The 24,427-nt window shown below is 40.7% G+C and overlaps 1 protein-coding gene across 3 annotated transcripts in view; it reads right to left on the bottom strand.

Annotated features, from left to right (window-relative positions):
- Positions 1–24,427, bottom strand: part of TMEM132D (transmembrane protein 132D) — a 272,550-nt gene that overhangs the window by 72,631 nt on the left and 175,492 nt on the right. For all 3 annotated transcript variants that reach the window (XM_057414941.1, XM_057414940.1, XM_057414942.1), the window contains exon 4: positions 20,282–20,465. In XM_057414941.1, the coding sequence (XP_057270924.1) occupies positions 20,282–20,465 (184 nt within the window). The remainder of the gene's footprint in view (positions 1–20,281; positions 20,466–24,427) is intronic.

Genomic DNA, 24,427 nt, shown 5'->3' with positions numbered 1-24,427 from the left:
CCACACATTTATTTTTGCTTTTTAAAATAAATGATGCAAAGAGGTATATTTAAGCAATAAGGATGTTTTCAGGTCACAGTTCATGCCCTCCAAGTCTTCAATAGTGCATTCAGTTTTGCATATGCCACACAGCACTGACTGGCTGTACTAAACTCTGCATTGCTTCACTAATCAAATTCTTTGCAGCCAAACTGAACTTGTAACCCTTTAATGACATCCCACAAGGACTGTTACAGACACCTCATCTACAAAACGCTCATCCCAGAGGATGGGTTACAAGTGCTGACTACCAGTACCTGAAAACATAAATAAAGCTGATTATAAAAATAATGCATGCACTAGGATTGTTTTATAACTGAAAACACATAATAATGATCCAAAGTTTTAAGGACATGAGAAGGAAAACTCTACAATACAAAACAATATCGATATGACGAGATATTTAGCAGGCAAGGCCGGGAGCAGTAAAACTCAAACTTGTACGAGAGGAAGACTGTATTAAATACTTCGCTAGTGCACGTATAGTCCAGTAACGAGTGGTGTCCCTCAGTGATCAGTGTTGGGACCGGTCTTGTTTAACATCTTTGCTGGTGAGATGGACAGTGGGATTGAGTGCGCCCTCAGCAACTTTGCCGATGACACGAAGCTGTGTGGTTCGGTTGATACCCTGGAGGGAAGGAATGCCATCCAGAGGGACCTTGACACGCTTGTGAGATGGGCTGATGCCAACCACATGAAATTTAACTATGACAAGTGCAAGGTCCTACGTCTGGGTCAGAGCAATCCCAGGCACAGCTACAGGCTGGGCAAAAAAAAGATTCAGAGCAGGACTTCTCCCTGAGGAGAAGGACTTGGGGGTGTTGGTCAATGAGAAAATGAACATGAGCTGGCTTCAGTGTGCGCTTGCAGCCCAGAAAGCCAACCGTATCCTGGGCTGCATCAAAAGGAGCGTGACCAGCAGGTCGAAGGAGGTGATCCTGCCCCTCTGCTCTGCTCTTGTGAGACCTCACCTGGAGTATTGTGTGCAGTTCTGGTGTCCTCAACGTAAAAAGGACATGGAACTGTTGGAACAAGTCCAGAGAAGGGCCACGAGGATGATCAGGGGACTGGAGCACCTCCCATATGAAGACAGCCTGAGGAAGTTGGGGCTGTTCAGCCTGGAGAAGAGAAGGCTGTGTGAAGATCTCCTAGCAGCCTTCCAGTATCTGAAGGAGGCCTATAGGGATGCTGGGGAGGGACTCTTCATTAGGGACTGTACTGACAGGACAAGGGGTAACGGGTTAAAACTTTAAACAGGGGATGTTTAGGTTGTATATAAGGAGGAAATTCTTTCCTGTTAGGGTGGTGAGGCACTGGAATGGGTTGCCCAGAGAGGCTGTGAATGCTTCATCCCTGGCAGCGTTCAAGACCAGGTTGGACAGAGCCTTGGGTGAGATGATTTAGTGTGAGGTGTCCCCTGCCTACGGCAGGGAGGTTGGAACTAGACAATCTTAAGGTCCTTTCCAACCCTAACTGTTCCATGATTCTATGAATAGTGTATAAGCATTTTAACGGACGATGCACTAACAGCAGTTTTGCCTCTGGTGAGCAGTTAAAGCCAGAGCTACCAAGATATCACTCATATATATATATGACTTTCTTTTTATTCCCTTTTCTACTCTCTGGCCCTCTCTAGATAAACCTGTATGAAACTCACAGGTGACTGTATGCCTTCTCCCTTTGCTGTATCCTTTGCATCTCTCAGTGTCCCTGGAAGCAAATGCATTCCTTTCCTTGGCCATTCTCTTTCCTCCTTTACTTGGGACTCAAGCAAACTTTCCTCAAACCAAGACTGGATCACAGTCTTTGTGCTTTGCAGACATATTGAGAGAAATAATAAGCACTACTATTTCTCCTGGTTTTGTCTAAGAAATAGTAATAAAATTGCAACAAGCATAGACAAACTTCTGAAGCTGAATTCATGTTTTCATATGGAATGCCACTGGCAAGAAACAATATAAATAACACTCCCAGGAGAAGAAAAATACACCTTCAATCTCTTAAAATAATTTTCTTCTTCCATCAAACACATTCAGCCTCTACTAATTTTATAGCTACCATTTTCTTGCACACTAGAAACTGCATTTTTACCCAGTTACTGAGTTTTACAGATAAAGGCAATGGAAAAGCTGTGGTCATTACCTCTCAATTCAGATGTCTTTAACAACAGTTTTCATCAGATTCAGTGATGCTCACTGGAGATACGGTTACAAAAATCAAGCTATACAATCCTCTTAAAGTGCTATAGACCACTTCTGTTAGGGAAATAAAAGCCACATATATTTGTAATTTCCATGTTCCACATTAAATGCCATGATTCTTAAGTGCTCTTTCTGGTCCTGCTTCTTACCTTGAAAATCTGAATCCGGCAAAATCTAACTATACAAATATATACCTCTTAAACAGAGTAAAGCAGAACAAAATACTGCGGTTGAAAGGGACCTACAACAATCATCTATTCCAAATAAAACATTCCTTATTGAGAGCTATAAAGAAGTTCTGCAGAATATATAATATGGCTTCTTAATGTACTTTTAAGGAAGCCAAGTAACTTTTCCATAGTGAGTCAGCGGAAGATGGAGGGAATTTGCCATCCCTTTAGAATAACCTGTTTTCCCAGCAACAGGGCTCCGAGGCTTTTGATCACTACACCCATATGTGCGTCAGGCACATCTGAAAGCAGAAAATTCACACCTGAAGAAATGAAGGAGTGGAATGATCTGTTGAGGGTGTGGCACCTGTGAGGATTTGGTGATGTGAGAGAGGACTGACTGATCAAGGCTGAGCTGAAATGGGGGTCCTTTGGCCATGGGTGTGAGGGGAATCCCCAGGTAACACCAGTTAGACATGTTACTACCCCCAAGGTCTTAATAGACAGTCCCATTTGGCTCTTCTGCAGAGTAAAGAGTACCAAGAAATTAAAAGAATAAAGCAACACAGAAGAAGGTGAGCCCGCTTTCCCAGGTTTGGGCAGTTCCTGGAAGACTGTTTATTTACCACCTATAGTTGTACAAGCACAGGCACATCCTTCCTGGGGCTGATTGGTGCAGAAAGGCAACAAATAGCTTGCAGCTCTGCAGAGGCACAAGGGGCAGTTCAGGGGAGTACTAAACACTGCCGGTTCCAATTAATTTCTTCAGTGCCGACGACTGACAAATGGAAAAGTATTTCTGATTAAAGATCACCTGATTATCTTTTTGTATCTGTCTACACCCATATCTAGGGCAGAAGTAGGGCATTATCTTCTTCACATAAACACGAAATGGGAACGATTCCGACTTCAGTATAAGCGAGACAAAAAGCAAGCTGATAGTTCACTTACAGATATGTTCAGGTGGAAGAACAAGTCAATAGGCCTGTGGCTCACCGCTCTTATACTGATACCTTCATTAATAAACTCATTTTCATTTCTTTCCAGTGAATTCTGAAAATCAATCCTTTAATGCCTCGTGAACAGCTTAGAGGAGGGCAGCTGCAAGTAATTTGTGCAGCCATAAAGAACTGTAGTCACATAGTAGTACAGCTCCCGTGGATCTCTTCTTACATAAATAATTACATTTGCTCAATGGTAGGGGTTTTTCCAACAATATGAACCATTTATGCAAGCACAGTGTGAAATGTTCACTTTGGCTTTCTCTCCTGAGTTCCAATCAAAGGCAGAAACCTTATGTAGAAAGAGAATCAGACATACCTAAAAAGAAGCAACAAAACAAAAGCTGCTCTTTGGCCATAAAGATATCTACCTTTCTTTAAATAAAGCCAATTGGAGCTTTAACTTACATTATGTTTAATAGAGTATTTAAGTTAACATACAGTTACATACATTAACATAGAGTTTTCTTCTTTGACAGGTTTCAAAGGTGCAGTGACAAGGTGAAGTGCTTGCATTAGGTACAGCTGGACTAACACTTGTTTTCCACAGCAGTTTTTCTTAAGTTGACATTTGAAGTTATTTGTCAAATGCCTCAAGTAAAACATGAAACTGTAGACGAAACCAAAGCTACTGGTTTGAAATCTTCCATGCACTTAGAAAGCCACTGTCAGAGGAGGAATTAAAAGTACCTCCTTCTGAGTCTATACCTAATGTTATCAAGATGTGCTTCCGTACCAATGCTTTTCCCTTCCATTAACTAATTGGTCTTGCCTAAAACCTGTGACAACCAGAAGTTTCAGGTAGTTTCTCAATGATAATGTGCTGCTTTTTTTACACTATCAAATCCATGTCACCTGTTATTTGGGTTTTCTATGTCACAGTTGTGACTGCATATAAATATCCTGGCTATTTTAAGGATAAATCTGTTGTTACTTTCTCTAAAACTGTGCAGTACCAGGGTTATGAAGGACAGGCCCATACAACACTCTTCTGCCAGATATGCTGCTCAACAGTACGAAAAGTAGCAAGAAGATCCTAGTGCAGCTCTACCAGAAGAAACCATGGCTGTGTTTATACTTGTGTTTATGCATTTTTTTAATGGAGCATTTACTTATCTATAGACATAAACAAATAGCCTGTGAATCTACAAATATTTTGCCACAATGTAATACTGGCCTACTAACAGTTGGCATATTCTTAAGTCTTTATATAGAAGATTCATGTTTACTGCTTTCAGACATCATCAACATGAATTTTTACAATTAAGATCTGCCCAACAAAGCCCTCACTGGAAACAGAACAAAACCTTGATCATAAACTCACTGAAGTTTTAAGTGCCTCCACACCAGACACTCCAGAAAGCAACAAGAAATTCTGTAAATCCAAACAGGTTATAAACAGAAAATGAGCACAGGATCAGAGCACCACCACCTCCATGTACACTGAAGACAGCAAGGTGGGTGACCTTGTTCTTCACAGTACTGGATCTAGCCCAGCTCACAAAGGCGCAAGGGCACTTCTTGGCCAGCCAGATGCTGCAGCAGTGCTAATTGTCCAGCTGTTTACACATGCATGCAGGACCATTCAGTGCAGCAATCATATGAAGGGGTGGTTTGCTGGCAATACAAAAGCAGAAAAAACCTGGCTATCAGGCAGAACAATGCCCAGAGGGAATTTACTACACCGATGAAATCAGGTCAGCTCTCAAGGTCCCTGGAAAAGTGCTGGCTTCTGTTTTATTCAGACTCTGCTTGCAACAGGACTGGAAAAGGTGATAGAGCTCCAGACAGAAACCTCAATGCCCATGATAAATGGCCAATGCAAGAAAAATAATTTCGATTCTCCCATTACTCTAGTTCCTCTGCAGATTACATTCTTCACTGATGTTCCTGTGCAATTTTATCAGGAGAAACAGGAAAGCATATCCTCTTACCTTAATCTTTGAAGTCTTGTGGACTATGACAATCCCTAAGAGGCATGTACAAGGCAGTAAAAGCTGCCTCCGCAATCTCCTAAAAGATCCCTGATGATGCTTCCTCCTATTTTGTTAATCTGGATTATTGAATGTATCGAAGTGAAAGGAAGATTTTGTGCAGGGGTTTCCCAATCTTTTCCAGTTATGAGCCTAGTTCTTCATGACTTACAGTCCAAAACATTGAAAAAACCTCATTTTCTAGAGGGCTTAACCTATTCTTGGCTGCTAGGATGCCAGCAACTGGCATCTCAGTCTGCTCTGTAGAACCACTGCTTTCCTCTGCCTACGGTCATTTGGCTGTGCTTATCCTGGAAGAAGAATCACTTCTTCCAGCTGCAAACCCTCTCTTTGTATTGTACTGCACTTTTAAATAGAAATGTCACGAAACCAGGCTAACTTGGCAGATCTCCCTTGTAGAATGAAAACGGTAAAATTCATGTCTGACAACTCATCACGTTATGTTTTCCTTTCATAGTACAGATACTAGCAGACAACAGAGAAGAGCCTTGCGTTGGACCAGCATAAGGGCAACCAAAGCAACCTGAGTACATGGGTTTTTCAAAAGCAAAACAAATGAAAAAGGTCAGACTGGATTCTGTCACATTTCCATGGCAGACAAAGAGAAAAAGCCAAATCTATTTTCAAGGATGGAAGGTTCTGGCTTTTTGTTTTTTTCCCTGCATATAAGTTAATTTCTCAGAATCCCAGGGACATGTTCTGCGCACCAGGGCTCAATCACAGGGCCCTAAATTACATCTTCAATCCCCCATGGAAAAACTGAGGAGGCAAACAACCTCCATTACTTGAGCTTGCTCATATATTGTTCTTAGCATTATATTGCAACCCAGCATATCCAACTGAAATCAGAGCTATGCTGTTATGCACACTACATATACATAATGTATTTAAAGCAGTTGCTGCCTCAGAAAGCATACTACTTAATAAGGCTGTGGAGACACACAGAAAGGAAAACAAACAAGGAAAGGCAACACCTTCAAACTCACAGAATAGTCCACCTATTTTCTGGCTAAATACCAAATACACTTTCTCATTCTTTATGTATGTCTTCCCAGTTTAATGCGGAAAAGTTACATTAGAAAGTAAGATAACTGCAACTGTACTTTCTATTGAAAACCTTCCACTCATTCTAGAGAAGCCAGAAGAACACAGACTGGGGCTGGGACAGCAAGCTGAGAATTGCTTCAGAAAGCAACGTTTTAAAGAAAAATAAAGTTTTTCAGAATAAAGAATGAATAAATCATTTAACAGACCACAGAACAAAATGTGCCTCTAAACTACAACGTTTGACACGTTAGAGCTATTACTGCATCTGCTCAACCAAGTCCCCAAAGTAGGAGAGCATTGGCTTTCTTGGATGCCAGCTACAATACAGATCTATTCTTTTCTGGTTTTGTTTATGACAAAATTAGATATATACTTTTACATATTTTTACATATGTTCATTTTTTTCTGTTTTAAATGTTGAAATGCTTTGTTTTTCCCCTCATATCTACGCTTTCTACTTTTTACAATGGTTCTTGTTATCACCACATCAGCAAAGAGCTATATACATATATTAGCTTGTACCCAGTTATGACAAGGAAACTTAACTCTGTTTTCTGACATCTTTTTAAGATCAAAGAGAAAATACATACCTGAAAACAACACACCTTTATTCCACTGAAACCGGCAGAATTATTTTTAAATTCAAGGGTAATTTGCCTCACAAATATTACAAGCAGAATTTGGGATTTTTTTGTATGAATGACAATGAAAAGACTTATCACTGTGGTGTACTGCTGTTCTTTGTGAAGCTGCACTACTCTTCTAGATATTTTAACACTTATTGTTTTTTACTCTTGGGTTGAACATTTGAAAGTCCTGCAATCTATTTTCAAATTGTCAGGACTGATTCTCATGCAAGGTATGGAGTGGCTTACTTACTTACTTTGTTTGGAGCTGAGGGGTTTAGGAAATAGAAGTTTAGCAGTGCAGAAAAAAGTCACTTTGAACTGCAACTACTGTATCTCCAGGGTAGTAATTTTGCAGAATCCCACTCCAGGGTAGCAATTCTGCTATTTTATGATAGAGCTACTAGTAAGTGGTATGAAAAAAAGAACCAGATTTTTAATTTCACATTTACATTTCTTATATGCCTACAGTTTAGTCTCTTTAAATGTCAAGCTTTTTTAAATGAAAGTTTTTCACATTTTGATGTTGTTGGTTTTTTTGTATTCTTCCCACAATTAGGAATGACATCAGTGATTATAAAACAACATCAGGTACTCTGAAATCTCAGCTACACAGATTTCCTGTTTTACTTTTTCCCCTCATCCCTTCTCTGACGGTCACAATAAAAATGAAACAAACGTCCTCTTACAAATTTATTTCTCTACATTCAGTAAACATTAAATTCTGAGATCTTCATTCTGGGTGATTTGGGTCCATGTCATCTATCTTTAGGTAAGTCTCTACTGTTCTTCTTCCACACTGAAAAGGACCACTCTTGTGGATGCCATGTGTTCATACTGTTCCTCCCGACAACACTTAGTAACACGTAAAAATACACCTCTGCACAGCCCACAGTTTAAATTTCTCTTTAGACACAGTATAAGGGGCCTTATACCAGGAAGAGCCTTGGGAGGTACGATGAATGACTCAGACATCCATCTGAATCACAGCTGTCTGCTTTGCTTTATTCTTTCCTGTCTAAACAAAATTACTTCTCCCTCAGAGCCCCTCCTTTGCTGTTTGCTGTCCCACACAGAAAGCCATCCCAACAGCCAATGTGAAAGAAAGGAGGCAAAGGAGCTGTAAGACTGAAGCTTATACAAATGCTTTCAGGTTCAGAAACATCCTGCACATAAATCCAGACAATCAAATTTGTTTTGCACTGCCCCAAAATCTCCACCAAGGCAACAGCTCCATTCCCTGTTCTTGGAGAGGACTGGTCCCAATCCCTGCTCTTGGAGAGGACTGGCCAGAACCAAGTGCTTTTCCACCCTGTTCAGCTGTCCATGCCCTACTGATGTAAGACAGAGGATCGAGCTTCCCTTCAGACCTTCTAGGCTATTTGCTAGCACTTGTTCCTGAAGCTGTCAGTTCAGCAGCCATGCTGCCTGAAGTGGCCTCTGCCTATGATTTTTAAGCTGTTCTTTTGATTGTGCCACTGTTCCTTTTGTATGCACAGGTGATGAAGCAAACTGCAGAACTGAGCTGGGTTCAGAATGACCCAAAGCCACCCAGAATGGTTATTTTTAGCCAAGCTCAGGTCCCCAGCCCAGCTCTGCTGCAGCTGCACAGGCGCTTGTACCAACCCAGCCGGGAGTGTTGGTGGGGAGGAGTAAGTGTTGCTTGACTTAGCAATGCTGAAGAAAAGCATCATCCTCATCTGACCAGGAACCTGTCCTCTGCTGTCTGCCCCAATGAACCAGCAGCTTTCAGGTCAAATGGGTAACGAATCCCTCATAAAGTGAGGCAAAGTCACACACAGAGCTGGTGGTCATTTCTTCTGAGTCCTGGCCCAGTGTTTAATTCACTGTCCCTCATCCTCTTTCTGGCATCCTGCCTCTGAGTTCATCTCACATAGAAAAAGGAATTCTCACTACCACTGGCTGGCAATTAAAGGAAGGATGGAAAAGTCAGAGAATAATTCTCTTAATTGACTATTTTTCTTACTACTTGTAATCTAGAGGAAATCTAATTAATTCTACATGAAGAATGACTATTCTGCAGCGAAGTGTAATTCCTGATCTCTGGGGCTTCAGCTTACCAGTTGTCAAATTATCCAATTACACACTTGTTAAAATCCGTTTTGGGGAGATTTTCATGGCTCATAAATAAATAATTTCAAAAGCTTTAATCCTCAAAAGAAAAAAAAAGAAAGAAAAAAGGGAAGCTCCTGACCCCCAAATGGTACCTCAGAATCAAAAACCTCATCTAAAAATAATGGCAAGAAGCTGAGAAGAGTGATCCGCACCTGGTTTGCAGCACCGCAGTGGTGATGATCTATTTCAGTAGGAAGAAATTTGCTGCTTCTTTTTCAGCTATGCTTTATTCAAATAACTAATCTGAAGGGAACCAATTAAGGCAGCATCCCTTTCATTGTGCCAAAAGGGAAAAATCTTTTCATAACCACATCAATTAAGAGGTGGGAAGCCAAGGGAGGCAGTAGCTCAAGCCAAGGGTATTGACGTACTTGAAGCAAGGCCAGCATGGAGCCACCAACCTGGTTGGGGGCTGGAGCACAGAATGTTCACAAACAGTGAGATGGAGAGAGCTGGGCCTTAGGAAGAGAAGGCAAATGGGAGGTCTTACTGCTTTCTACAGCTACCCCATCAGAGGATACACAGAAGATGAAGCCAACCTGTCCTCAGGCCTGTATGGCAATAGGATGGGAGGCACAAGACACAAGTTAAGACATGGCAAATTCCATTTAGATGCATAGAAAAACAAATAACCATGAGGCTGAATCCAATACTGCAACAGTTTTCCAGAGAGACTGTGGGCTCTCCATCTTCGGAAGCATTCAAGACTGAAGTAGGCAGCCCAGAGCAACAGGCTCTTTGAGCACAGCATGGGACTAGCTGGAGCTCTCTCCAATCTTGGCTGTTCTGTGACTTAACAACTCTTACAGATTCCCTGATTGAAGAGGGAAGGACACACAACACTTCCATCAGTATATGTTTGAAGGAATATTCTTAAATCAGTGTAAACTCTGGATCCTGATGTGACCAAAATTGCCAAATCAGGGCACAGAGGAAGACTCTCTGTGGTCTTTTGTATGCCAGTGAAAACAATTTAGCAGTCAGAATTAAAGATTGTTTCGCAATATTTACTTCTGTGCTGTATGGCAGCATTGTGTTACAAAATCCTGCGAGTGAAACTTGACATGAAACAACAGAGGAACAGAAGGCAGTAATCCGTTTTCTATAAACCCAGTCTCACTGGATTTCAATACAAGTAAGCAAACACCATCCCTGATTTTTGTATTTCAGCAAAAAAACTTTTGCAATGTGTTTACGATTGAGTCTGATTAACTGAAAGATATAAAGGTATTGGAAAAATAATCCAAATTAGGTGGTGCAGTAACTGTAGTGATTACTGGTGCTTCTGGGCACCAATGTGAGACATCATGACTTTAAAGGCATTCAAAGCACTTGCCAACTGAAGACAAGGTCCCTTTGAGCTGGCTGAAACTGGCTGCACAAAAATCATCAAATTATCAATTATTTATGGGACCTTTATTCTGAAAACTCAATTCACCAGCAATTTTTTCTGTTTTAAACCCGTAATGTTTTTAGTACCTGTGGCTTTACAGCAGTGTGAAAACAGGCCAGCGTTTCTAAATCTTGTGTCCACTGAGGCACGTACAAGTTCTAAGTGAAGGCTTGCTCTAAGTTCAGATCTGCCATGCTTCCCTGAGTCTTCTACATCTCATATCATCATGTAGCTTCAGAGCAACACAGAAAGAGTGTCAGGGCTGAAGGATTTGGCTTGTTTCAACCCAGTTCAACTGCATGTGTCTAATCAAGAAAAACATATGTAACGCACACTTAAGGAAGAACAGCAGCTGTTATGCAAAGCCATTTTTCTTAGGCTTTAATGCATAAGAAAAATATCCTTGTGTTTGTTCCTGCCTCCCTAGGGAACCCAATTTTCAATGCTCCACAGTAAATTGTGTGGTTGCAGCAGCTTTGCCAGCAGCCAGTCCAAACCTTCATTACTCACTGCCCCACTCAGACAAAAACTGGGTGACTGTTGCTTTCTGTTATTACAGGTGATTGTGGCATTAGTCAGCCAGCAACTGCAGCTCCAGATATAAAAACGTTTCTATCTTTTTGTCTTCAAAAACATCAAGATCTTTTTCCATAAGCCTCTAGTAACCTATGGCAGAACAAGAATTGGATTAAACTGGAAGATCTGCTTGATGGTTTTCACTGCTTGGGAATTTAAGTAGCAAAACGTCTGCATTGATGTTGCAATGAACAGAGTTACCGTTTCACTGCATCCTTCACAGGTTAACAAAATGTCTAATTGTAAAGGGAAAGAGCTATTGCTTGTTGTTTCAAATGTTAAGAACCCCAGGGTTGTCATTAATTCTGGAAGGAAAAATCCAAAGAATATGGCATTTTCTGGATTCTGGAGATTGCCAAGTGCTTGTATTATTTTCTCATTTCATTCCCTGTATACAAAACAAAATGCTATGTGCTAGTGACTCACGAATCTGTCAGTTTGGTAGTAGTTACACAACAAAGCCTGCCAGAGTAAGGCCACTGTTTTGCATAACAGTGATAATAGCTGAAGACCAAACCAAGCCTCTTTTAACAGTCAATTCTAATTGGAAAATAAATGAACCCTACACATTAGCTCTGTACAATTGAGTACATTCATTTGTGGAACCCACTCATGTAGGAGTATCAGAACGGTTACACCTGATGGGACTACTTAGCTGCCTGGTCCATCATTTGGGTACAGACAGATGCCAATGTCTCATGCTCTGAAAAAGCATAAATATTTGACATCTACACATGGGGAAGTAGTTTCAGATACCCGTGATTCAATTAGTTTGTGAACCATAACTGATTATGTGTTTACTGCATGAAACATTTTCTTCTATTAGCTGCACAGGCTCATCACAGTTACTAGAATGTGAAATAGAATCTGACTCATGCACTGCATAAAGGCTGATTAATGAGCTTCTGAATACAAAGTCCATGCTGTTGAAGTTGCCTGAACCACACAGAACCACTCCAATAGTTTGGGTCCAGGCACAGCTGTGAGATCAGCAGTCAGTAAGACTGGTACAGCAACAGTTCAGAATTAGCCTAGGGTCAATAATGACCCAGGAACAAGAAGAAACAGAGTACTACTAAACTTTGCCAACAGCTTCAGTTTGGGTGGCATGGTCAACACTAAAGTTTGAACTTAAATAAGCAGCACCAGATAAACCCAAGGATTCAGGAAGAAAAAAAAAAAAAAGGAATGAAATATGAAATGCAGCCCCACACAGTGCAAAGTTCAATCATGGGGACCAACAGCAAGAATTTCCGACAACAGGTATTCAACCTGAAACAACAGAGCAAAAGAAAGATCTGTATGTAATATTCAGTCACTGGATGAATGTATGCCACTGCTAAAACAAACCCCGACCAACCAATCAAAAACCCCCAACAACCAGAGCCAAAACCATGCATAATATCATTTCATATGGAGAAAAACAATATATGTCCAGACAGCAATGGTAAGGGGACATTATCTGGTATCCTGTAGTCATCTTGGCTATCTATTTTCGAGAAAGATGAATTAAAATCAGATCTGGTAGTGCCAAGAGATCACAGAATCACAGAATACCAGGCTGGAAGGGACCTCAAGGATTATCCAGTCCAACCTTTCTTAGCAGAAGCACAGTCCAGACAAGATGGCCCAGCACCCTGTCCAGATGGACAAGAAATGTTCAAGAAACTGTAAGGCCTTCTGTGATAAACTGTACGACAAGAAATTGTAAGACCTTGATCTACCTGATTTTAGGAAGCAATAGGATATACTTGTGAAAAGAAACTAGTTGCTTGCAATACCACAGAAATCCAAAGGTTTCTCTCTTTCCCATAAGCAGATTTCATCTGTGATTCACTAATCATTTTGATTTAAAAGGTCCCTCTTCAGAAATGGGTAACATTTTAATTAAATATTTGAAAACTTGCCAAATTATTGTAACTGCAATTTAAAAGCTATGAATTAGGAAGGTAAAAGCTTTCAACTACTCTCTAGACATCTTTTCCTTTTTCATAAAGCTGACTGTCAGTGAAGTGTTTAGCAATATTCCCTCGTTAAAGTTGAGTAGTGCAGCTGATTCTGGCTGATGTGATCCAGCATGTCTCAGTTGCCAGGCAGAACACAGGCCAGTGACAGCCAAAAGCAGATCCTCCCTGTAATCAATTTGTTCATCTATACTATACACACGGATGGAGATTCACACTTCAGCTCTCCCACAGAAAAGCATTAATTTAATCCAAAAGCATCCTAATCGTCAGTTTAGATGTTAAATTGCAGAGAAAAGGCTGCAACAGCCTCCAATACTCCATTCCACCTCCCCACCATGGATCCCCACTGTATTCCTGAGCAGCTCCCAATAGAAAACAGCAGCACTCTGACAACCTGAGAGGTAGCAAAGCACTGGAGCAGAAGAAAGAGCTTAAGGAAAAGGCAGGGAAAGCCATGATGTCTTTAGAGCTATGTGTGGGTGTAAACTTCAACAGTGACAGCACTTCCACAGCTAGGTCTGCATTCCCAGACCATGATCCACCCATTCCATCCACTGTAATGGGAAAAAGAGCCAAACTGAAACCTTGGTCTCGGAGAAGGCAGTCTGTGGACTTCAGGAAGAACTTGAGTGCACTGCCCATCCCCATCTCTTCTTCTGTAGGAAGGGACTAGTATTTTCTTTCTGTTTTTTATCATTAGTCTGCTCCGGCTTCTAAGTTTTTCAGGGTAAGGTTATAATTAAATGCAGCACTGAGCACCCTGGTTACTAACTCTGAGCTGTCTATCCAGTCTCCAACAGAACATAAATAGCACTAGCTAAACAATTAATGTTTCAGATACATGTATTTTTAAGGGCATTAATACCCTCAAGCATTTTTAAAATCCAGCAATGACTGGCACTGCCATGACAGCTGATTCCTGTAATTATCAGAAAAAATTTTGATACAGAAAAGCTTCCTATATAATAGATAGACTCTTTGCTGCAGCAATTGATTTTATTTATTTATCTGATCTATTTATCCAGCTTCTTACACTGATGGTATGTAGAACAGTTTACTTTCTGTCAACATTTTCATTACACTTTTATGAAGAACATCAGGAGCAAGTTGAAACAATAAATTATCTAAAAGGTATAATGTTAAACTGGTGTTCAGGTTTGGGATATTTATTAATATTATTTAATATGACTGCCATAAATACAACTTCTCACCAACCAAAACAGCTCTAATGGCTCTGAGGACAAGATCATCTCCCATCTGCAATGGGAGAACTGCTTTACAGGCCATGTTGCTTTGGTAGCTTTGCTAGGATGTACCAAAACAGAGCTTCTAACAAAATATCATCTTAAACATGAATTTTCCTATATGCTTAGCAATATAAAATATTTCTCTTCAACAAATAAAGACATTTCTTTTTTACAGCTAGTTTACTAACCTGACCTTGTAAAATAAACGCTCCACATGTGTTTTGTACAATAGCAGCTATGGAGACAAAAACACTGCAAAAATGATCATGCTGGTTTAGAATGTTTTTTAGCTCCACTGCTACCAGTGACCCTTTCCTGGGGGGTACTGACCTTGTAAGTCACCTGAGATGAAGGATAACGTGATCTTTCTTTCTAACAGCTCACCTGAGTTTGTTTAAATGACCTTCACTTGCAGCTTGAAAAAAGGTCAATTTGCTTTTCACCAAAGCAGCTTTTCTCTGCAAGAACCCTCCTGAGTACTTCTGAGAGCACGGACAGCTCAACAAGTTGGGACTCACTGGTAGGGTCAAATGAGTAGGAGTAATTCTTTGCCTTTACTACAACATGTTTGTTGCAAAGTAATGAGCTGGACTTTGGTCACTGACTCTGTTTAAGCCTGTCATAAATCAGGAGTCTCTTCTCAAGAGTTTTCTCCTACATGTGATTTAAATCTGCCTCACCCCATCTGAGTGTCTTGGAGGCCAATGTTGCACTGCTTGAGGATAATAAATAATGGACCAAAACCAGAGAGATAATGGCAGCTCAGCTGCTGATACAAGTTTGCAATTCACTGTAATTCACATGTTCACTACCTCCTTTGCCTACTAAAACATCGCTGGGAGCAATGGAAAGCTGTCTTTGAAGATGTTTCCCCTCCCGAGCAGACTGCAACCTCAACACTGTACCATTAATCAAGTTTCAAATCCCATCTTTTCTTCCTGCCCATTTCATTTCTCCAATGATTTTTTAGTTATTTGTTAGGTTGATGCTGACTAGATTATAAACATATCCAAGGGCTGTCCCACTGTATTCAGTAAGATGGAACAACAGGCTCTCCACAGGCATATGGGCATAAAACTCACCAGAGCCCAAACTGAAGCAGAGTTTGATAAATACTGTAAGGATTCTGTCCTGCTTGGCCCTGGCAAGGTGAGACATGCTAATTCAGCCCTAGTCCTGCCTGCCAGCAAGTCTGAGATTCTCTGGGCAGCAAGACAGCTCAACTACCAACCTCAAAATACCAACACTATGATTAGTATGAGGTAATCCTGGGCTACTCAGCCACTGCTACCACGACTCTGCTGTATTCAAGGATTCCTGCTCTGGAAGGCAAAACTTTTCTGCTGTTTCCCAGTTGCACAGATCATACAAGGCAGTCTATTACATTAAGATCAATTCATCTGACAGGGCTGGGAGTCTCTTGAGAAAGCAATCCAGATTCACAAGCTTTTTATACACAAGGGTGCTCATCATCCAGTTGCCGGGCTTCTGCATCATCTTCATATGTCCTACCGCTACCTGAAACATCTGGTCCATGTTGGTATCTTTAAACCTAATAATGCCTCGAATATCAGGGCAACTACATTTGTGTGAGCCAGGCTGACTCTAATATTAACCTGTTGATTCATAAATTTAAAATACAACCTTTAATTTTAATTTTAAACCTGCAACCTTTTCAAAGAATTTCTGAAGGCACACAGCATCCTGCAGATAGTTTTTTCTGTATTCTAGGAGAAGGGAAGTTAACACAGTGCATTTTCTAGTCAAAAGACTACTCTAATAATGGATTTATCAACATTGGGACCAACATCTCCCCCATGAGATTTGCAAAACAGGTGTTTTGCCCTGATTCCATATCAGATTATTAACTAAATGGAGGGCACAGACAGAATAGGTTTAAGGCACATACACAGCAAGACAAGTGATTTCCAGATTCAGAGCTGGTTCAGTTAACAACCAGCCAGGTATTTTATTATTCACCATTTTTACTACTATTATTTGCAGAAGAGATTTCAACTGATCCATTTACCAGCATGTCATATCTGCCCTCTGCCTTTCTCAGTAGGAATTATCTTGTATGTGCACAGTTGGCTACAGAGCTTGTCTGTATCTCATCTTCACCTAATCATTAAGGCTCAACAAAAGGTGAACACTGTAATTATGGAAGAGCTGACAGAATGTTTGAAAAGCAACAATAATCAATAGCAGCAAGTGTACAATTTGAGTGATTAAAACTGTGCCATTCATCACCTAACAAAATGAGAGTGAAGTAAAATAGGGAAGAAACACATGAAAGAAGTCAAACAGGAACTGGAAGCCGATTCTTTGGGATGCTAATAAAAATAATTCATATTCTAGAAGATTCAGGCATATTACTCTCACTGACACTCACACTACACTGCAAGTCCTCAACTCAAAAAGCCTCAGCATTTTTGCATGTTCAAGACAGCTAATGAACAAAAGGACCATGTGCCTTTTTAATATATTTCAAATGTCTGAACTGAAGAGGTGCTGGTTTTCTGTCTCAAGGGATACCTTGTTCAAGGTGAATGTTAAGAGAATGATGGTTAAAGAGAATTACAACGCATGTTAGTTGACAACAAAGAACACACCACAGAAGGCTTCTGCTTCTTCACTGTTTACTTGTGATTACACCCACCCTCCCACCAAAGTACCAGTTTTTCAGTAATTACCATGGAGTAGTCATCTGGCATTCCTTATCCAGAGTTCTCCATCTAGAATAAAGCCCTCTCTGTTTCTATAACCCCTGTACCAATCAAGGAATTATTAAAACCCCTCTTCTCCAGTTTCCCAGCCACACATTACCTGGAGACACAGACCTTGAAGGAAAACACTGGCAGGGAAATGGGAAGAGTTTTGAAGAAATGCACAAATTACAGTGTGAAACTGTGCTGGTGAAGAACTTTATACCATACAAATATCTGCCTCTTCCATGGGGTTTAGTGGATGGTTTAGTTTCTGTCAACAAGGCAAGAGACACTGCTGTGTGGCTATAAAAGCCACTGCAAAGCAATCATGGTAAAAGGCTAATCATTTTTTATAACCCTGGATAAACATTTCTGCCTGTATTTCATCAGGCTTAAGGGAAAGGATCATGCATTGCAAATATCCAAACAGGAGCTCACAGTTCTCACAATGCTCCCATATTAAATATCTTCTCCCATGCTGTTCCCACTCCCCTCTCAAAGGCTGGCTGGGGTCCCATGTACAGCTTACCAAGACAGGTTCTGTTACACTTTACAATTAGAAAAGGTATTATTGAAGTATGAGGAGTATCAGCCTTTATGGTACCCATACAGCCATAAAACACACCCTACAGCCTTTCTCATCAATATCCTTGAGTGCCCCACTGTGACTTGTGTTGCCATTATTGGTGTAGGGCCCTTCAGGGGGCTCAAAAGCTGGAATGTTAATATACCACAGGGAAAACCAAGAACAGAAGAGAGCACTGAAGAAAGGTAAGGTGAGTGCAGCAAGTGCCCTAATAACTTCAGCAGAAGGCAGGCAATTCCAGAATGTCCTGATGCCGATACATACACTTAAGTCTTTCCACTGCAGTGTTTTGTAACTCAAAAAAGGAAAACAGGAAGCTCTAAATTGGCCGATCTTCTGCTTTGCAATTTACAAATCCATAACAGCTAGTAGAAAAGACTGTGGAAAACAAGGATGGTGCAGAGGTGGTATGTGCTAGTCTATTAAAAAATCAAAGCTCTGCCTAAAGTTAAAGCAGTAAAATTGTTGTTTTGAAAAATTAACCTGTAATTGAAATATTCAACATCATTTCTGTTTGGTGCTTCTAAACATGAAATTACATGTTCTGCTAAGAAGCCTAGGAAAATTGACCCATATTAGCCCCAGAATCAGGGAAATAATATAACACTTTGTTTTCACTGTGGTTCTTCCTAAATGGAAGAGTAGAATTAATTTTTTTTTTTAAATTTTTAAATTACAAACTGGCTTTGCTAAGACCCCAGGGAAAGCTGAAGCACCAAGCTAATCTAAGTTAGACATCTTGAAAGGTCTGCACCTGAATCAGAATTTCCTAAGCACAAAATGAAGTACGTCAAAGATCTGGAGATTTGTGATACCTCAGAGCTGCTTCCCTGACACTCCAGTTAATGCAAAGAAGGTTAAAACTATTCCCAGTCTGTCAGTAATTAGGGGACCCCTGTCATTTATCTTTGCTTTCTCTCTTACCCATATCCCAAATCTGTTGCCTCCTAAATGCCATATACTAATAACTTTATAGACTTCATGTGACTTTTGAGCACAGAACTTTGAGCTTCTGGAAAATGACCTTCTTTTTTGTATTTAATGGAAATGAAGAGAGTGAGTTGATTTGTAGCAACTGCCCAAGAATCTTTGTTCTTATGAACTCGTTTTTTGCCACTTATACCACTCGGTATACCACTAAAGGAATAATGGACATATATGAGAAGAACTAGTGTTTTCTGCAGCGACTGGAACTACTAGAAATGAAATCTTTTATCTTCCCATTAAGGGATGGAACAAGTAAGCCCCCTACATTTCTCATTACGCAAATCAGATCACTTCTACAGCCTTAACCCTCAACACTCCATAACTCATGTGACTGTGCATTAGGGTCCCATCTGCAGACCTGAAAGCCTCTTCTCTATCAGCAAACCAGCAGAGATGACCCAGCAGGAACTCGCCCATGAAAAGAGTCATGCAAAACAAAGGCATTAGTCACACCACCTGGATTTGTATGATGGCCACCATACCAGTTGGAAAGAGCTATTTCAACTGTGACATACACCTTGGTAATGAAGCATGAACCATTAGAAACAAAGTATTTTTGGTGAAATAATCACTACAGCTGAGTGGTTCTGAAGTTGGTAAATAAAAGTAATAGCCAGCTCTGTGAGTTTGGAAGTGCAAAGCACACCTTCAGCCTTCTATAATGGCACAATTAACAGGCTCTCACTAGGGAAACATCCAGGTTACATTTTTTTAAATGCTCTGAGACTGATTTCTGTTTTTTCTTTCAGTGTTAAATAATAATGTGTCAATATTTTCTAATAGATGGTCTAAGAATGAAAACGGGGCCCAGCCAGACCTTGGACAAGTACACTTCATCCCTAATGATGAAGAAATGTGAAGGGGAGAGAATCACAGGATCACAGAATCCCAAGGGTTGGAAGGGACCTCAAAAGATCATCTAGTCCAACCCTCCTGCAAGAGCAGGGTAACCTAGAGTACATCACACAGGAACTTGTCCAGGCAGGCCTTGAATATCTCCAATGTAGGAGACTCCACAACCCCCCTGGGCAACCTGTTCCAGTGATCTGCAACTCTCACAGTAAAGAAATTTTTCCTGATGTTCACATAGAAGCTGAAAGAAAATTTCTGTTTGTACTTAGAATTTGAGTATCCAACAGGTGTTTTAGGTAAGAACAAGGCTAAAGGATCAAGCCCTGTAGTTTGCACACTGTGACTTTAGTTCTCTTCTCACTCTCAAAAGAATACAGAGTCAGAAATAAAAAACTGTGATTCGGGAAGTCCTTAAAAACTAGACCAAATGTAAGAGTACCTGTGATTCAAGTAAGGCATATACCACACTGGACTGCATGTCCAAGATTACCACTTCATTTAACAAGAAGAGAGAGTTCTGAATGCTGGAAATTGCATTTCTGTCTCCAACTCAAAGAGAGCACAACTGTGCCTGCCATGGGAAGCTGTGGTCACTCCTCATGTGGTTTCACTGCTGAATGAAGTCAGCATCTATTTTTCAAGAGGAAACATTCTGTTCCTCCCTCCCCTGTCAGCAGATTATTTGCATCTGTCAGACACTCAAGTTGGAAAGCAGTATTGAAAACTTGCAGAATGTGAGACAATTTCTTACCATAGCCAAAGGGAGAACTCCTACAAGGTCCTTCTGGCTTACGTAGATCTTGGAGATTCCTAGATCAGATGTTGTATCTCCAGGATATTCTACCTGCCATGTGATGAGCTGGGTCCCAGGTAGGTCAGTTAGGTCTTCAATTTCAAAGTCAATCTGCATGATTTCAGAGGAAGGACCATCCGCACTGCAAGAAAGAAAGAATAAGTAATGTTCCATTCACATGACTGATAAGGCAGCAATATAATTACTTTTGTATTAATAAAACAGTGGATTAAAGCTCTTCCAAAGAGAAGATTTGGTGGGATGATGGATTTAATAATGAATAAATCATTCGCACTTAAGTTTTCAGGACATTTCTCACACATTCAAGTGACTTAGTAACACTATGACGTGGATAGTGTTCACAGGTGGAGAAACAGAAACAAATCAAGGTAAAGCTAAGGCTAAAGCTACAGCCTAAAACTCCTGATTCCAAGGCTTTCCTTTAACAAGCACATTGTATGTTAAAGCAACACATGAGCAAATCTAAAGGGAGTCACTCCTTCAAATGGGAAATCACTGCACTGAAAGCATTTTCTGCTTTTTAAAGAGAGAGACGCAGAAGAGAGGTCAAAGCTCAGGATGGGGTCCGTGAACCAGGGCAGCAGGCAGCAGAGGACTGGAAAACTTGGCATTAATTTTTGGCTCTACTGCTACCTTGCTGTGAATGTTTGTCTGAAGCTCCTTTTGTCCTTTGCTAAACTAGGAGTTACAGATAATTGAGCCTGTTGCAGGACAGGAGAGTTACAAAACTGGATTATTTAATATTGGCCAATACTGCCAGGATCCTTGAGTAAAAAACATTAGAAAAGAACAAAGAGTTATGAGATGTGATTCCCCAGGATACTCTGGCAACATCAGGGTAACTAATACCTTATCAATGCTACTTTGTCTTTACATGCTGTCCTTCCTAAGGATACATGGTTCACATAAGTGAATATGACAAAGCAGAAACGTAAAGAGGTAAAATTGGAATGAGGTTTATTGGTACAATTCCTGCAAAGCTTGTTATAAAATCAGCTACTGTGCAGAAAGCAACGCAGTGACGTTTCTGCTGTGTATCTTGGTAAGGTGAGCTCCATAGTCTAGTGGCATTTACAGAGAAAAGAAAATACTCAATTTACTGCAAAGCTGTTGAGGAATGCAGAATTTTGTAGCAGTACAGAAATCCAGGGGACACTGAGAATGACAGTGCATTTACCTGTGAAGCACTGAAGGGAACAGATCTTCAGTGTCTGTGTGGAGGGGAAAGAGCAGAATTTCTTTCTGGGGGCTAATACTCATGGGGAGAAAGGACAGCACAGCACTGAAGGGTCACAGGCCACTTGTGTTGGAGAGTGCCACTAGAAGAATAAAGAATTACAGCAACTGATTGAAGAATCGCAGAATGTACTCCAAATCCAGCAGGTTTCCCAGCTGTTGTGGAACAAGAGCTAAAACTGGGCATATCTTTTTATGAAGAGCAGTTATGACAACAGCCCTGGTTTGGGATTCTTTCCAAAATACTCAGAAATTTTTATCATGCTGGCTAAATGCAACGCTTTGTCCAAAGCTACTGCTTGAAGGGTTTAATCCAATCGTCTTTAAGGTTCAGGTTTTAATGGATGCAGTGAGATCTTGCTATCCTGGATGGAATTTCAAAGGAGACTCTGTGTTTCCAAAATGGAACACATTGTGCTCAATTTCTCATTTCTTCATGTCAGAAAGATCAAAAAACCAAAAGAGCACAACTTCTAATCTAGCAGTGAATGCAGTCTTAGCTCACACTGACCTAGGTAGGATCAGAAAGCTGTTTTATGCAGCTGTGACTATTGAAACTCAGTTGCTTTAATTGTACAAGCAGGAATGGGCAATGCAATACCTATAAATAGCTGACAGTGATCCTGGTTTGTACAGTATGCTCTATCACATTTTCTGTGTTGAAAAAACTAACTGAATCTTCATATAATGAACCTTGGGTTTGTGATTCTATTCAGGGCGCCTTTCTTTATTGTTGCATAGTCTACTACTACCAGTCACTGGCTTTGCAGGATTGGTGCTGTCACCAGGAGACTGTGGCAGCAGCAAGGGACTGCTGCACAGGATGGGGCTGCAGGGCAGAATACCATGGAAAAACAAATGGTTGTCAAAAAAAGGCAACCAGCTTCATCTCTTCCAAGGATGCTGGCGATTAGGAGAAAAGGCATAAAGTGATTAGGGCACAAGGAAAAAAAGGCGGCAGTGAAAGGCACTGGGAATAGGGAGAGAGAAGTGAAGCACGGTCCTTACGTTCTTGGCACAAATACAGTAACCCTGAAAGAATGGAAATATTTCTTAATTTCTCCTTCAAAGCAGGTATTTTCAAGTAGGATTTCTTGAAGCAAGAAAACCCTACACTTTGCTACAAATGTGTTCTTGACAGAAATTATTTGAACTACTTCTTAGAAATACCAAATACCTCCAAATGACAAGATTACAAAGTACCTCAAAACCCAGTAATAATCTTACTGTTTTTACTAAAGATGTATTAAAAACTTCTGAAAGCACTGCATGACCTATTACCAGACCCAGGCTGTCAGCACCAGGTCAGGAACTTTTGTGTAATTAGTTTAGTCATCACTTACTATGATGATCCTTCCATGTGCAAGTCCTATGAAACTATCCCCAATTTACAGCCTTCCTAAGTAGTATTTAGCAGTTGAAGTATTTCAACAGAGAAGTTAAGTGTGAAAGTTACCCTTCAGAAAACAGTTTAAAAATGTAAATGGAGAAACTTGGACACCGAGTATTCATTACTGGAGTTCAGTCACAAACAATATTTGTGCCTCTTATTCCAAAGTCAAGGCTAATGGTGCAACAGGAATATTTCTATCGGGTAGCCAGCCACTGCTACTTGAAATGATGCACTGCCTAGTCCTCCTCAAGGTAGGCATATGCTTTATGCTCACTGTAATGCAACAGCATGTCCCCATTACCATTTTGCTAATGGTAAAACTATGATTGCTATTCTGAACACCGCAACAGTGTCACTTACAAAATGGGAGGCTTCACTATTAGAACTTGTAGGATGGACAAACTCACAGGTTCACAACAAGCTGAGCTGAACAGCGGTCAAAGCAAACTGATTTTTGTTACTAATTTAAAGTCAAATCCTTCACACAGAGCTTTGCTGTTCGTAAACTGTAGCGGAATTCACTGCGGTGCCAATAAACTCTCCTTGTGAACACAGCCCTGCTGAGCTGTGTACACACATTTTTAACGGGTTTCAGCCCAACCTGAAGACAGGGAAGACAGAAAACAAGGAAAACTTCATTGGAACAGAGTAGCCCAGCCTTTCCTCCTGTCAGCCAGGACAGCGCAGCATGTTCCTACTGTACTTCTTAATCTGCTTTTTATTTCTTGTCTAACAAAAGATCAAGCAGCTTTGACAAATTAAGAACAATGGGAAACTCTCTCTTTTCCCTAGGGGAGTGTTTCCTGCCTCCCAGAGCCACTCTGCACTGGGTTCTTCTGACACAGCCCTGACTGAGGCAAATGATTTTGGTTTCCAATTTCTCTTCTGCCCTTTCAGCCCAGGAGTCCCTCCAAATGCAAGAGGCTGGTAGCAAAGCCCTTGGCCAACTGCTAACACCTCTGCCAGTGGTGAGAAACCTTCTAGAGAAAGAACCAGCCACTCTCTGGGTCTCTACGGATGCTGTGCCCTGCAAGACACAGTTTTTGAGAGGAGACCCTGTAAAACCAAGAGAAGCTACTGGATGTTGGCAGTGTTAGTCCATCCAAGTATCCCATTCCTGATTTCACTCACTGTGGTATTGGCTTTGATCTTTACACAATAAGATTCTTTCTGAACCTCCTAAAACGACTGGGGGTGTAATGTTTCTCATGATGTATAAAGTTTTATCACTGCCTTTAGAAGGCTGTATCAGACACAAGAAGCCTGAAGCCATGAATATGCTAAATGAGACATATCCTAGGAATGTTAATGAAAGAGCCTTCAGAAGAAGAGAGCAAGAAAGTAATCTTTATTCTTTTTTAGCTCCACATACATACCCAGGTCTCCAGTACATCTCCTGTATCAAAGGAGTCTGTGGCCTGAGATGCTGCGCAGGCCAGGCTAAGAGGTGGATC

The sequence above is a fragment of the Pezoporus wallicus genome, unplaced genomic scaffold, assembly GCF_028554395.1.
Source record: "Pezoporus wallicus isolate ANWC-B61680 ecotype Strahan unplaced genomic scaffold, APGP_CSIRO_Pwel_v1 contig_8047, whole genome shotgun sequence".
NCBI lineage: Eukaryota > Metazoa > Chordata > Aves > Psittaciformes > Psittacidae > Pezoporus > Pezoporus wallicus.
Note: the sequence above shows the minus strand (reverse complement) of the source record. Positions and strands in the feature narration are given on the sequence as shown.